At 40.1% G+C, this 15,415-nt stretch overlaps 1 protein-coding gene across 10 annotated transcripts in view; it reads right to left on the reverse strand.

Annotated features, from left to right (window-relative positions):
• Window positions 1-5,408: 5,408 nt before the first annotated feature.
• Window positions 5,409-15,415, reverse strand: part of KMT2C (lysine methyltransferase 2C) — a 313,148-nt gene continuing 303,141 nt past the window's right edge. For 6 of the 10 annotated variants that reach the window (XM_023727958.1, XM_023727961.1, XM_023727964.1 and 3 more), the window contains 4 exons: window positions 10,355-10,471; window positions 9,739-9,812; window positions 9,343-9,451; window positions 5,413-7,443 (listed from right to left, as the gene is read on the reverse strand). In XM_023727958.1, coding sequence (XP_023583726.1) covers window positions 7,351-7,443; window positions 9,343-9,451; window positions 9,739-9,812; window positions 10,355-10,471 — 393 coding nt within the window. In that variant the 3' untranslated portion in view covers window positions 5,413-7,350. Of the gene's footprint in view, window positions 7,444-9,342; window positions 9,452-9,738; window positions 9,813-10,354; window positions 10,472-15,415 lie in introns of all 10 variants that reach the window. The other 4 variants (XM_023727962.1, XM_023727957.1, XM_023727963.1 and 1 more) reach the window with 2 other exon arrangements.

Below are 15,415 nucleotides of genomic sequence, written 5' to 3' on the forward strand. Positions count from 1 at the left end.
TTTTAGAGCTAATAGAGGAATTTAGCAAAGTTGCAGGGTACAAGGTCAACAAACAAAAATCAGTTGGGTTTCTATATACCAGAAATGACACATCTGAAAGGAAAATTAGGGAAATGATTCCATTCACAATAACATCTAAGAAAATAAAATAACTAGAAATAAATCTAACTAGGGATGTGAAGGACTTATACAATGAAAATTATAAAACATGGCTCAAAGAGATTAAAGAAGTCTTAAATAAATGAAAAGATCTTCCATGTTCATGGATTAGAAGACTTAATATTGTTAAGATGTCAATACTACCCAAAGCGATCCGTAGATTCAATACAATCCTGGTAAAAATTCCAACAGCCTTCTTTACAGAAATGGAAAAACCAGTCCTCAACTTTATATGGCATGCCAAGAGGCCTCCAATAGCTAAAGTAATGTTGAAAGACAAAAACAAAGTGGGAGGACTCACATTTCCTGATTTTAAAACGTATTATACAGCTACAGTAATCATAACAGCCTGGTACTGGCATAACAATAGATACATAAACCAATGGAATAGAATTGAGAATCCAGAAATAAAACCACCCATCTACGGTAAACTGATTTTTGACAAAGGTGCTAAGTCCATTCAGTGGAGGAAAGAAGAATCGCTTCAATAAATGGTGTTGGGAAAATTGTATTTCTACATGCAGAAAAACGAAGCAGGATCCATGCCTTAGCATACACAAAGACAAATTCAAAATGGATTAAGGACCCAAATGTGAAAACTAAACCTATAAAATTCTTTTTTTTTTTTATTGTCGTAGTTTAAGTGAAAGTTTACATTTCAAGTTAGTCTCTTACACAAAAATTTACACATACATTGTTATGTGACCCTAATTGCTCTCCATATACTGTGATAGCACACTCCTCCTTTCCACACCTGACTTCCCATGTCCATTGAACCAGCTCCTAACCCTGTCTGCCTTCTTATCTCACCTCCGGACAGGAGCTGCCTGTTTAGTCTCACGTATCTACTTGAGCTAAGCAGCACACTCTTCACGAGTATCATTTTATGTCCCAGTCCAATCTTTGTCTGAAGAGTTGGCCTCAGAAATTGTTTTAGTTCTGGGCTGATAGAGAATCCGGGGGCCATGCTTTCCAGGGTTCCTCCAGTCTCAGTCAGACCATTAAGTCTGGTCTTTTTACTAGAATTTGAGTTCTGCACCCCACCTTTCTCCTGCTCCATCAGGGACTCTCTGTTGTGTTCCCTGTCAGGGTGGTCATTGGTGGTAGCCCGGCACTTCTGAAACCCATAAAATTCTTAGAAGAAAATGCAGAAGCAACACTGTCAGGCCTAGTTTTTAACTATGGATTATCTGATATCATAACAAATGCACAAACAGCAAAAGACAAAATAGATAAATGGGATCTCATGAAAATGAAAAACTTCTGTTCATGACAAGTCTACCAAAAAAAGTGAAAAGACAATCTAACAACTGGGAGAATATCTTCAAAAACTATAGATCAGACAAGAATCTAGTAACCAAAATATATATAACTTCAACAACTTAACAAAAAGACAAATAGTCCAATCAAAAAATGGGCAAAAGTCTTGAATAGACATTTCATCAAAGAGGACATTCAAATGGGCAACAAACACATGAAAAGATGCTCAGCATCATTAGCCATTAGACAGATGCAAATTAAAAGCACAGTGAGATATCATTTCACTCCCACTAAGAAGGCTAAGGAAACCGTCGTGGCGTAATGGTTAAGAGCTACGGCTGCTAACCAAAAGGTCAGCAGTTCGAATCCACCATGCGCTCCTTGGAAACTCTGTGGGGTAGTTCAGCTCTGTCCTACAGGGTCGCTATGAGTCCGAATTGACTTGATGGCAACAGGTAAGAAGGCTAAGATAAACAGAACAGAACAGAAAATAGCAAATGTTGGCAAGGATGTGGGGAAACTGGAACCCTCATCCATTGCTGGTGTGAATGCAAAATGGTACAGCCACTGTGGAAAATAGCGTGGTGGCTACTCCAAAAACTAAAAATAGAACTACCATATGACCCAGCAATTCCACTCCTAGATATATACTCAAAAGACTTGAAAGCAGAGACTCAAACAGATCCTTGTACACCAGTGTTCACTGCAATACTATTCACAATAGCCAAAATGCGGAAACAAGGTAAATGCCCATGAACAGATGAATGGATTAACAAAATGTGAAACATACCTACAATGGAATACTACTCAATCAGTAAGAGAAATGAAGTCTTGATACATGCTACAATATAGAGCTCGAAGACACTGTAGAGTGAAATAAGTCAATCACAAAAAAACAAATATCATACATATGACCTCATTTATACAAAAAGAAAAGAATAGGCAAATGTGTAGAGACAAAAGTTTATAAGTGGTTACCAGGGGTGGGAGGGAGGAGGAAAGGCGGGTTTATTGCTTATGGAGTATTGAGTTTTGGACTACGGTGATGGAAAAATCACATTACGGGTAGGGTTGCACAGCCGATTATTGTAATTGCTGTCAGTAAGTTCTATACTTGTTAAAAAGTTGAACTGGTAAAAGTTGTGTGATAGACATATTTATGACCAAAAAAAAAAAAACCAAACAAACAAAAAGGAGTTGCTGAGGCTGCTTGTGCACAAACACCTCATGGGATCTAGTTCCTTGGTTTGGAGGTTTAGGGTCATGGCTTCATGGAACATCCCAGTTCATTGGCCTAATAACACGTTTAGTGCTTCTGTTCAATCTCCTAGTTCATTGTGTAGTGCCTGGTGTCTTAAAAGTCTGCAAGCAGCCATTCAAGGCACAACTAGTCTATTCACCTAGAGCAACAGAGGAAGGAGAGTGAGGAATAGGATAAGGAATGTGTGGCTAATCGCCTCCATGAACAACTGCCTCCTTTGCCACGAGACCAGAACAGAATGGTGCCCAGCTACCATTACTGAACATTTTGATCAAAGATTCTATAGAAGAATTCTGATCAAAAGGAGGAAAATGCAGAACAGAATTTCAAATTCTCATGGACTGCAGACTTTCTGGATCCATCGATGCTGTACGAACCTCCAAAACTACAGTAGCAACCCCCCCATCCATGATTTCACTTTCTGTGGTTTCAGTTACCCATGGTCAGCCAAGCTCTGAAAATGTTAAATGATTAAGTAGCGTGATGGAATCTTGTGTCTTCCCGCTTGAGGACAACAGTCACATAACTTTTATTTCAGTATACTAATTATTCTATTATTATTGTTACTCTCTTACTGTGCCTAATTTATAAACATTATCATAGGTATGTATGTGTAAGTCAAAACATAGTATAGTGTTCAGTACTATCTGTGGTTTCAGGCATCCACGGGGGTCTTGGAACATATCCCCTGTGGATTAGGGGGAACTACTCTATTGCCCTAAGATAGTCTTTAAACTTTAAATGAAAAGTAACCCCTGAAGTCTCTTTAAAAGCAAACAACAGTTTAGGTTAACTAGTAAAGAATGTCTGCCTTAGGCATTGTGCTCTTTTAGGATCTTTCTATCTGGGATCAAATGGACAACAGCAACTGGAAAGATTATATAGGATCCTTAGGGAGCAGTGAGTTTGTTAATGGGGGAGGAACAACTCAGAAAAGGAGGGTGAGAGTGGTTGCAGAACTAGAAAAATGTGATCAATGTCAATGAAACACACATGTAGAAACCTGAATTAGTGGATGTGTTTGCTGTGTATATTGTCAACAACCAAACAATAAAAAAACCCAGGAGTGACCCAGAATCCCCACCTTTTACATCCTCAACCACATATATAAATCATAGTAGGAGTCTAGCTTGGTCACTTCTAATTGTCTCCATTTTCATTGCAACCTGCCCAATCCAGGTCACCAGAGCTTGGACTACTGCACAATCTGTGCAGCCCTCCTGCTTCCCTCTTAGCCCCATACAATCACCTCTCCCCTGTACATAAACTGGACCACAGCAGTCCCTTGCTTAAAATTCTTCAGTGGCTTCCCACTGCACTTAGACAATCCAAACCCCTGAAGTCTCCCTGTGGGATCTGGCCCTTGCTTTTCTCTGTGATCTTACCTGGCCACTCTGTTCCAGCCACACTTTTTTGGGCTCTTGCACATGCTGCTGTTTCTTCTTCCATGAAGGCCTTTGCCGTCATCTCTCCCACGGTGATCTCTTCATTCTTTAGGTCTTGGGTTAAGGAATGCTTCTCCAGACCCTTGGCTACTTCATACGATACCAAGCTTACCTGTTTTTGTCTTCCCTCTCCCCCCCACCCCAAACTGGAATATAAGCTCTGTGATGTCACGGTCCAGGGCTGCCTCACGCAATGTGGTGTCCCCAGTGCCTTTTTAGGCATACAGTAAGTATGGGTTGAGAGCATGGCCAAAGAACTAAAGGTAACCATCGCACCTGATCAGTTAGTAGTGTCTTCCACGGGGAGATGAAGCCTTGCTTCTACTTCTACTTCTACTTCTTTGCAAGAGGACTCTTTCAAGGTTTGAGGCATCAAATGGCCACGAGAAGAGACCCTTCTGCCCTTCCCATGCCCCACTCCTTAGGTGACTGCATTTAGACTAGTAAAACTGAAGGCTAGGATTACGTTTCTTGCCTTTTGTGGCCTGGATATGGCAATGAGGAGTTGGCATCCACACCAGCAGAGAGCAGATCCAAGACACTGCAATGATTCAAAGACGTTTTCTTCCTTACGGGTCTGCTCTTTAGAGATCAAGACAGCAGAGGAGACGACTGCACCAAGCAACAGCTTAGGGAGCATGGGCAAGCTGGTTAACATCGCCCAGTCCTGTCCACACTGACAGCCTCACAAACAGGAAATGTTTTAGAATAGTATTTGTATTTTTTTCCCAGGTTATGGATGCTCTGAGGATTTTGCTAAAACAACGCAACCCAATAGCTTGCTATTTTGAGGTGTTCATAGAGCACAGGTTAGAAATCTGTTTCAGAAGCTGTGAGGGGGTGTCTGGGCAGTTTTTATTCCTGGCAACCTCCTTAAATTAAATATGATTTAAACATGACAGCAATAATCCCTATTAGTCAGAATAAGCTACAAAGAGCTTCCTCAAAAAAAGTCAGAAGACTGAAGTTAACAAACAAAAACAGGCTTTAAACAATGGAACGAGGCACAAAGAATAGTTTAAAATCTGACCGTGGTAAACATCTAAAAAGGGACAGACATTCTCCTTCTGTACTGAACTGCAGGGAAGAGAGAATCTCTAGTTGGAATGAGTTACAAGCTTATATCTAAAAATTTCATTCGAAAAGAAAGAATCGAGTCGATTATATCACCACTGCAGTAATTCTGAAAGGCAAACGAGACTGTCAGTGATTTCCAAGCAACATGACTTCACGAGCACCAATGAGAGCAGGAGACTGGCGCAGAGAAACTCGAGAAGGCAGCCTTTATAGATGTAAAATATTTTTATTTGTAAATGGTGATCTTCTAAATCTGTGTCCACAAATTCCAAAACCCATAACACTCTGTATACTTCAAAAAATTCAATTTTTGCCAACATTAGATACTATTTTACAGAACAGAAAACAAAACAAAACAAAAACCTGGTAGGACAAATACTGGTAGGATGTCAGAATATTGTACGAGAGAAGAAAAATATTCAAGAAACAAATTTCATACAGCTATTTATCAAGAGAAAAATATATACACGATTTATTCTGTAAGATAAAAATACATCATGCCATATACAAGTTGAGAACTGTATCACTGATATACCCACAGCTTACAGTCCACTTTATTGTGCACACAAAAAACTTCATTTTACATTTAGCCTGTGAAGTGTCAGTACCAGAATTTTAAGTACAAAATAAAAAGCTAACCTGTTTCAAAATGCTGATTAAGTTTCTATAAGCAAACACAAAATGGTGTTTTTTTTGTTTGTATTTTTTTTTTGTTTTTATTAAAGAAATGTAAACAAACAGTTCATACAAACACATTTTAAAATTACATCTTTCAAAACCCTATTGCCGGAGTCCTGCAGCTGCAAGCATAATCACATCTCTCCTTTTTTTCTTTTTTTCCATTTTTTTGTGTTAAATAGAAGGCTAAGGAGTTAGACTTAGGTTCCTGCTACATTATCCTATTATGTTTACATGATTCTTTGCAGCCTGAAACAAAGTTCTAATCAAAACTACTTTGCTGAAGAAAAAATTCAGCCTCCATTTGGGTGTATTTTTAAGCAGTTATTCACAGTTATCACAAATTGTAAGCACAAAAAACCTGACTGAAGAAGTAGGGATGCAACAATATAATATGAAAAAATTAGTTTAAATTACCAAAACAGCTATAAAAGTTGTAGTCATAGTATACACTCCGTTCTATCAGAAGGTGTATAAAACAATTAAGTACTAATAGACCACAGTTTCCAAAAAATCCCAAACACTGTAGGTTGAAATTTTGGTTATTACTTAATTATAATGGCAGATTTAATAACATAAAATTATATTGTAACATCCCTAGGAACATTTTATAAGCACCCGAGCTGCTGCAGAGCCTGGTAGCATTTGGTCAATAACTATTTTTATACTGTATTTTCTTCTCAAAATATTTACATATTTGTACAAAGTAACAGAGTTTGTTAGTTCTGCAGGTCACAGCAGCAGCTTGGCTTTCTTCTAACTTTTATTTAAAAATAGCTTCATTCACTTATTCAATAATAAATACAAAAAGTTTCTCTTATTTTACAGAAATCAAAAACTACAATAAACTGACTCATGGAATCAAGTATTTAAATGTATTTTAGTGCAAGTTATTATCCCTTAGCTCTATCCCTAAGGAAGTCATTTCAGTACATTCCTTGTTCAGTGGTGTCTACTTTATTTAAAAATTTTTAAATTAGAGGGCCTGCCCCTTTTCAAATAAGGCCGTGGCCAGCACTTTGGACATCTCCCTTTCGCTGGTGATTTCAGTCTTACATTCATAGGAGGCCCCTGCCGTGGGGCAGGGCAGCCATCGGCTCTTTGCCCCAGTAAAAGTTTCTCCTTAGTGAGATTAAAAAAAAAAAACGCTAAACAAAACCCACCCGCCAAAAAAAAAGCAAAAGAAAAGAAAGAAAATCAAGAGAAAAGGGAAAAAGAAAAAAAAAAAAAGCAAAAGTGCTTGACCATTCTGCGGTTCTGTTAGCCTCAGAACTTCAGGAAGTCGCTTTTGTCAGCTTTCTCCTGGGGCCGCTTTAACCGAAAGTACTAAGGAAATCAGAATTCCCAGAAGCTATTTTTCAAAAAGTCATAAAACAGAAAACAAAAGTATCTTTCTGTCTGTAAAATTCAAAGGCGTGTTGAATCACTTCTTCCTAGGGACAAGTCGCCGCGCTCGGGCGAGGGATGCTCTCAGTTCATCCACTTCCGGCAGTTCACAGCTCCACAGTGACACGCGATCTTGTGCTGGTCATCTTCAAAGTCAAACTTGTAGTCATAGCAAAGCTGCCACAGCAAACAGTCAGTGTGAGGAAGGCGGGTGAGGACAGAGGAGGGAGGGGTCTCCTGCCTACATCTCCCCAGTTCAGAACCAGCAAACAAAACGGCATAAGTCAAAGGGAGACCTAGTTCGTTCAGGTGCCATGGGGCCCCAGGTGGTACCCTCAAAACTAAGAAACTAACATAGCTACTCTTCACCTAGGGATCCCACAGGGGCTGAGGAGACAAGAGAGGCAATGTGCTTAAGCCAAACCAGATCTGTGCTGTTCTCCAGCTTCTCCCAGCTCTGTCCAGGCTAGGCGGGCCACCCTCCTGCCCTCCCCCGCCTATGGTTTCCTGAGTGGGGTATGCAAGCTGGGGAGAGATAACTACCTTTGGAAACTAACAATTGACTTCCTCCTTAAAAGCATATTTAAAGGTTGTCTATTTATTTAAGGGTTACCAAATTATTATTAACCTCTCAGACCAGCCCAGTTCCCAAGGTAGGTGGCAGTCTACATGATTCCTATTGCACATGCCTCACCCCTCGGACCCCTGGCCCACTTTCCCTGCACCCCCACCCCGGGAAATTGTACACTGCAAAATGAGGGGAGGCCTGATCATCTCTCTGTCTTTTCTAATTCCAATGTTCCAGGACAGCATTTGGAAACACTTCCTTTCTAGAGAAAGGAAATAAACCAGTATTTATTAAATAGCTACTTGTAGTAATGATAATATTGACTTTGATTAGGTATTTGCTGGGTTCTTAGAGGAGCTCTGTTAGGAAATAATTTTTCCCACTTTACAGAAAGTCAAATGAGGATGAGGGCTCAAAGACTGTCTCAAGGACACTGGGGTAGAGCAGGAGCAGAGGCGAGTGGGCTCGGCCAGCTGGGCCCATGGCAGCCAGGCCACCACTGCTCGGGGATCTCAGACTTTCCTCCCCCATCTTCATGTGACTCGTAGATTTGCAATGGGCTCCATGTCTAGTCAGATCCATACGCTTGTTTAAAAAATGAGATTCCAAAAAGATGACCCAAAAAATACAGGCATAATCTCACAGCTACAGTCAAGAAGGGTTGGGGGCTCCCAAAAAAGAAAGACGATCAGGCTCCTCACTTTCCAAGAACAAGGGCGGCTGTGGAGTGCAGGACGTTCCCTACAGAAACCAACACTGCTGCTGTGTGTGCATCATCATAAACTCCAATTCCAGATGAGGGCACTTGGATCAAGATATGCTGATCACATTTGTGGAAGACAAAGCTGAGAAATGTGATGGGACAACCAAGACCAACAATAATCTTAACAGCTTCAGCTTGGCTGAGGTCATCTTGTGAAACTGAAGGGACAAACCTCAAGTCCAGCATTCAGCATTTAAAAAAACCCAAAATACCCAAACTCCTTGAAAATCAAAGTGAAAAATGGATCAGACTGTATTGATCATAGTGTGAATATGAGCAAGCTGCAACAATCTGGCAGCCGCAAATTTACTGCCCGACAGCCTTAGTGTGATCTCACATGGTCTCAGTGTTCCTGGAGACCACAGTGACAATTCCATTATATTCTTCAACCATCAGTTCGATTAGAAGCATAATAATTAGAGAGAAGGATACTGCCAAATTGTGTCCAGGTTAAGGAAGTATGAAAGATTGTAAGACATATGAAAACGATGTCATCTAATGAGTGATATGGGGGTGTTAATTTGTGGAACAGAAAAATAAGGAAATGGGGAGAGTGGAGATTAAGTACTTTCAAAGCTGTCGTATGGAAGAGGTGGTAACTTGAATGCCTCAGATGAAATATGACAGAGTGGCAAAATATGACCTAAGATTAGCAAGCTTCTAGCAATAAGGAAGAGCGAAAGAGCCGATGAGTGAACTACCACATACCAGGGTATGAACCTGGCAGACACTATCCCTCTCTTACCTCTTCTCCTTTCTGGATTCTCCGGTTGGAGCTGATGATAATTTTATGTCCTCTTTCAAAAGTCACCACTTCAGCCACACAATTGGGTGCGCATGAATGGTTGATATATCTGCAAACCATCATGTTGCAAACTGTTATAAAACAACTGGAAAAAGCTTTAAAAGCCTTCAATTAATAGGAAAAACTTTTTCCTAATTACATTCCTATTTGCCCATTAATGGAATAAATGCAAATACACAATTTCAAGTAAAAATTCTTTTCAAAACAACTTATTTGCCTGGAATTTTAATCACTGAAAGGCTACAGTGGGCATTATTCCCCTGCTTTGATCTCTCTCTATTACCACAGAGCCCGCCAAGCAAAGCCTCGGTTGATGAGGTTCCTTTCTGCTCTCACCTTGCAGGCCCTCCTGTAAGTGTGGCGTCGATAACATGGTCATTATCCATGCGGAACATGTACACGCCGCGGTTCTGGAAGAGAAAGCACTTTTTTCTACTTCTCATTAAACATTCAGTCATCAGTGTAGATGAGGAACTACTCTTTGTGCTCATATTCACCTGAGGAGGACTAAGTAAGAAGTGAAATGCACCCGTTCACAATCGCTGTGGGTATTCTATCAACCACTGTCGGAGGTGACCATGCCACGGCATGAGTTTAGCGCAGTGAATCGTTGGTTTCTGAAGCCAGGCTCATTAGCCAACGTGAGCCACACCGTAGAGCAACTCAAGGGGAGATGGGGGTAAAATGCAGCACCCAGGCCCTACAGTGAACGTGTAGGGGACGAGTGCACCCACCAAAGTACAGGCTACACCTCTAGCTGTGCAAATAACAGCACCAACTGAAAAACAGATGGAAAGAGATAAGAGAAAAATACGAGAACACCCAGAAAAGGCTTTTGTTCAAAAACATGAGAGGCAAATTTGGCCCTGCCTTTTCATGATGTTTAGATGGCACAAGACAGAGAGAGGATGAATGTGGCAAGACTATAGAATCATATGTACCAGATACTTACCTGAGACTCATAAAGTTTCTCTTTTCTGTTTGCTACTTCATTTCGAATGATAGTCCCAATATATTCAATGACCATGGTGTGCTTCTCAATGTCTCTAGCAGCATATAGGCCCAGTCCCTGCCAAAAAGAAAAAAAAAAAAAAAGTGTGTGTATGTATATATGTATGTGTGTGTGTATCCTCTTGTACAGTACTTCAATTTATCTGAGAACAAATCTGCATTCTCTCCTTCATACAAAGCTATTACCTTGGGTGACACCTTGGGTCTTATTAAAGCCATACTTAAGGTTTCATAGGAACTCAAGTGATCTTTTTTATTGAATATACTATCCTCTGACAGTTAAGAATGAGACAATCTTACCACTTATAACTATGTCATCACTATCTTTTTTTCAATGTCTTTTTTTACAGTCTCTTATGGACACCTATCAGACTATGACTATGACATGCATGAACATGCGGCAAAGTAATAATGTGACTGGTCGTCCACATTTTTATCAGGCCATCGCATCTTCTAGGTAATCCCATGCTGAGCTCCCATCAGCTAAACAGGCTAATGGCCTCTTACAATTACTTCATCCCACTACTATTAGAAAAAAACTTGACATGAGAATAAATTTAATAAAATAGAAACAGGGCTACCCAGAAGGGATTATTAAAATACTATAAACAGGTTTCACATTTGGCTATGAGCTGGAAGCCAGGGCAAAAAAACAGAAACAGGATAAGTTATTTTGCTCTAGTTATCTGCAAAGCTGGAAACAAAGTTCTTGGGGAAGGTAAATTTTTTTCCTAATACACAATTCTAAGGCTGCCAAGGACATGGATAGGGACTTGAATGGGCTGTCCCTCTTATTTGGCAACATGTACTGTCTAGCTTATACCCTGGTAAATCATGTGCTACAGGCACTGTTTTAAATTTTTAGTAATACAAATTATGGAAAAGTAACATACTGAAAAAAATAAGGACAGTTTCCATGAGAGAGTATTTGTATTTTCTTATCCCAGTTTGTTTCTGCATTCTCAACTGAAACTGACCCGAAGGCAATGGTGGAGAAGTCAGGATGAACACACCATGTGCTACCTGGGGGATTATCCCAAATGCACTCCTCATCAAGCACCAGCTTAGATGATACAGTAGGGACGGCCAATGCGAGAGACTTTAGGACATGACCTGAATTACCTTCCCAAAATACTACTTATGCAGTTGGTCTGTTCAGTCCCAGATATGACTCTGCGGTGAACAAACAACTGACACTACACATTCTGGTATTTGAGCATCTTCTGATAGATATAAACGTAACGCTTTATTCTTGCACAGAGCTTTTCTCAGCAGGACTATGCCTGGAAAGGTGGCAAAGGCACGGGAGGGTTAAATGCTTCCAGTATGGCTCTGAACCACACTGGCTGTGCCTTGTGAGTGCAGGAGAAACAAACTGGCCCTGCTCTGGAAGGACAGTAACTCAGGGTCTGTGTGACATCACTCAGTCTCGCAAGTGATAATCTCCCCTGTAGGAATACAGTATTTCTCACAGTGTTTGTAGCACTTGGTTACTGTTTTCTTTTTCAAGCTCTTTGAAAGAGAATTACAGCTTAATGAAAACTGCCTGGCAGCAACCCAGACCCTACTCTCTTTCCATCTACTCTAAACTCCTGCTGTACATGGCTTTTGAAATAGAAAGGACATATCAAGGGGAATTAACAAGAGAAAAAAGATGCAAGAACAGCAACCTGATCAAAATAGCAAAATCAAGGAAACGGAAAAGGGAGAAAGAACATGAGCACACCACGCTCATCAAGGGGAGTTGGGAGGAAATGGAGCTGCCAGTCCTTGCAGCAGGCGAGCGTGGGACAGTGTGCCCACCAAAGGACAGGCTGGAAGGCTGAAAACAAGGCCCATCCACACGTGGTTCACACTTAAAACAGAGAAAAAACCCACTGAAAATAAAAATGGATAAATGTAAAGCCAGCATTTATTTATTTAATGGAGAAAGACTTAAGGTTTTCTGCTAAAATCACAAACATAAGTTACTCCACTATTTATCACTGTGCTGGAGGTAGCAGCCAATGAAAATAGACAACAGAAAGAAATGAGAGGCATAGGAATTGGAGAAAAGGTGGTAAAACCATCTCTAATTGCGGATGACAACTCTGTATCTAAACAAGTATCCCAGAAATAAAATCAATGGAAAATTAAAATTAATAAAGTAGCAAGAGACAAAATATTCATACAAGAATCAACAGCCTTCCTACAAACAATTGCCATTTAGAAAAATGGTGCAAGAGTCCATAGCAAGGAATAAAACACCTAGACATAAACTTAACAACGTGGAAAATCTATGTAAGGAAAACTAGAAAATACTCCCAGGAGATACAAAAGTACGTTTGAACATATAGAAGAATATGCTATGATTTTGGATGAGGTTTGATTCAACATCACCATTCTAAGTTTATTTAAAAATGTAACATAATTACAATAATCTTACCTCCAGGATTTTTGGAGCCAGATAAACTGATTATAAAGTTTACACGAAACACTAATTAAGCAAGAATAGCAAGGCTTAGCGCTTTTAGAAATTGGATCAATTTGTTGTACTGTACACTGGGAAAATTTCAAATGGATTGGAGGACGAAAAGTGAAAATAAAAAAAAAAATCCAAGTAATTAAAAAAAAAAAAAAAAAAAAAAAGCAAGGTTGAGTTTCTTTATAAACTGGGAATGGGGAAATTTTTTTAACTGTGACTCAAAATCCAGAAGCAACAAGATAAAAAAAACTGGCAAATCTAATTAAAACAAAATTAAAAGGCAAAACTAAAAAAACGTTTATCTGATACTTCCGGGCAACATGGCGCTATAGTCAGAAGTACCACACCGACCCTCCACAGCAAAGATCAGAAAAACTAAGTTAAACAGAGTCACACGTTAATCCTGAAACCCTAAGCATCAAATGAAGAGATAAAGAACTCAGCGAAGCACCGAATCGAATAAGAAACTGACCAAGAACAGAGAGCAAGGAGAGATACGTGCAGAGGTCCCCTATCAGCTACTGCAGCATGGATCCGCCATCTTGGACTATTATCAGAGATCAGTGAACAGAGGGTCTGAGAAAGCAGCTTCACGGAGCTTCCAGCAGGAGACAGAACAACCAGTAACCAGTGATATAGGCTTTCCTACCCCCTACCCTTCTTCTCCCCCACTTAGCCTTCACTGCTTCCTGGAGCCACAGTCTCTTGGCTGGGAAGCACCAGCTTCACCCCGGTGTCGCTTGGACTCTACCCACCCGCACTGGCCAGCTCCCTGACTACCTTTTGTTGGCTTTTGATGTTACTTTTTTCTGCTTTTTTAGATTTCTTCCTTACCTCTCACCACCTCCCCGTCCTTTCTCTCAAATACCTGGCTCCGAGAGCCATCTTTGCTTCCTCCCGAAATGCTGCAAAACACCGCTCAACTGTGAAACTGCTTCCTGGCCCATGCCACCATGCTGGTGGGACCGCTGGGGCTTTTTTATTTGTTTGTTTGCTCTGATTTGTTCTGTTTTGATTTGGTTTGTTTGTTTTGTTTTTCTTTTCTTGGCTTGGGAGCCCCTTCTAGCTGGGCAGTACCACGCAGCTTGAAAGCTACTCCCTTACTCTATGCAGACGCACAGGGACATCCCTGGGGGAACTTCTTTTTTCTTGTTCCTAGTTTTTTTTTCTTTGTTTTCTTCTCTCTCTTATTCCCTTTTTTCTATCATTTCTAGTTTCTTGATTTATTCATTTTTTTCTTTCAACTTTTTTCTTTTTTTCATTTTTTATTTTTTTCCCATTTCTCAGTTTCTCATCTCTCCACTCCGATAGCAAGCTACCTTAGTACTCTTGTTTGTGTGTATGTTTTTGGCTCCTGTTCCTCTCTCCTCTCTCTCATCTTTCCCATACCCACCTTAAATCCACACATCACAATCTATCCCTTCCTTCCTGCCTACCTGCACCATGTGCTAAACATCATACTCACAAGCAGCACAGGCACGGCCTACCGGAACCTGCTCTGCACTGACTCCCGGTCTGCACTGTCAGTCCTGGTACATGCCACAAACAACCCATTCCAGCAACTCCCCTTCAGCTGGACCTGCCCTGCTGTATCATACCTGAGTGACTGACCCTGCCCACTGGAGAAAGAAGTGAAGAGTATCGTGCCCACAGATGAGCAAACAACAAAGAAACTCACAACCTGCCCGCTCAGAGATAACCATATAAGAAAAAGCAGGATAAAACAAACAAGTCTACAATCAATAAATGAGAAAAATAACCACTGAATACCCTGAAGACAGCAGACAATATCAAAACATTTCATAAAAACAGGACAAGATGGATCCAGCAGGTGTCCAAAATAAAATACCAGATGACGTTCCAGTAGAAGAAAAGGCACTAGACCTAACTGAGAGGGAATTCAAATCTCTAATATTCAGAATTATCCAAGAGTTGAAGCAAAAAGCAGACAAAAATGAGGAAAAAATAGAACAATTCATGGAAAAGGCAGACAAATCCATGAAAAATACAGACAAAACAATGGAAGAATTCAAGAAAATAATAAAATGCTAAAATAAATTCACAACTAGAAATCATACAAAAACAACAATTAGAAATCCAAAAGATAAACAACAAGATTTCAAAAATGAACAGTGTCACAGAAGGGCTGAGGAGCAGGTTTGAATCGATGGAAGACAGGAATAGCAAAATTGAAGACAAACACTTGGATACAACTCTGAGGAAAAATCAGAAAAAAAGAACAAAGAAAAATGAAGAAACCCTGAGAATTACGAGGGATACAATCAAAAGCAAAAATCTGCGAGTGATTGGAGTTCCAAAACAGGGGGAGAAAACAGAAAACACAGAGGATCATTGAAGAATTGCTGACAGAAAACTTCCCCAATATCATGAAAGATAAAGGCTGATCATCCAAGAAGCTCAACGAACTCAATATAGGATAGAACCCAAAAGAAAATCACCGAGGCATATCATAATCACACTCGTTAAAACCAAAGACAAAGAATCCTGAGAGCAGCTCAAGAAAAACAAAAAGTCACA

The sequence above is a fragment of the Trichechus manatus genome, unplaced genomic scaffold, assembly GCF_000243295.1.
Source record: "Trichechus manatus latirostris isolate Lorelei unplaced genomic scaffold, TriManLat1.0 scaffold00020, whole genome shotgun sequence".
NCBI classification, from domain to species: domain Eukaryota; kingdom Metazoa; phylum Chordata; class Mammalia; order Sirenia; family Trichechidae; genus Trichechus; species Trichechus manatus.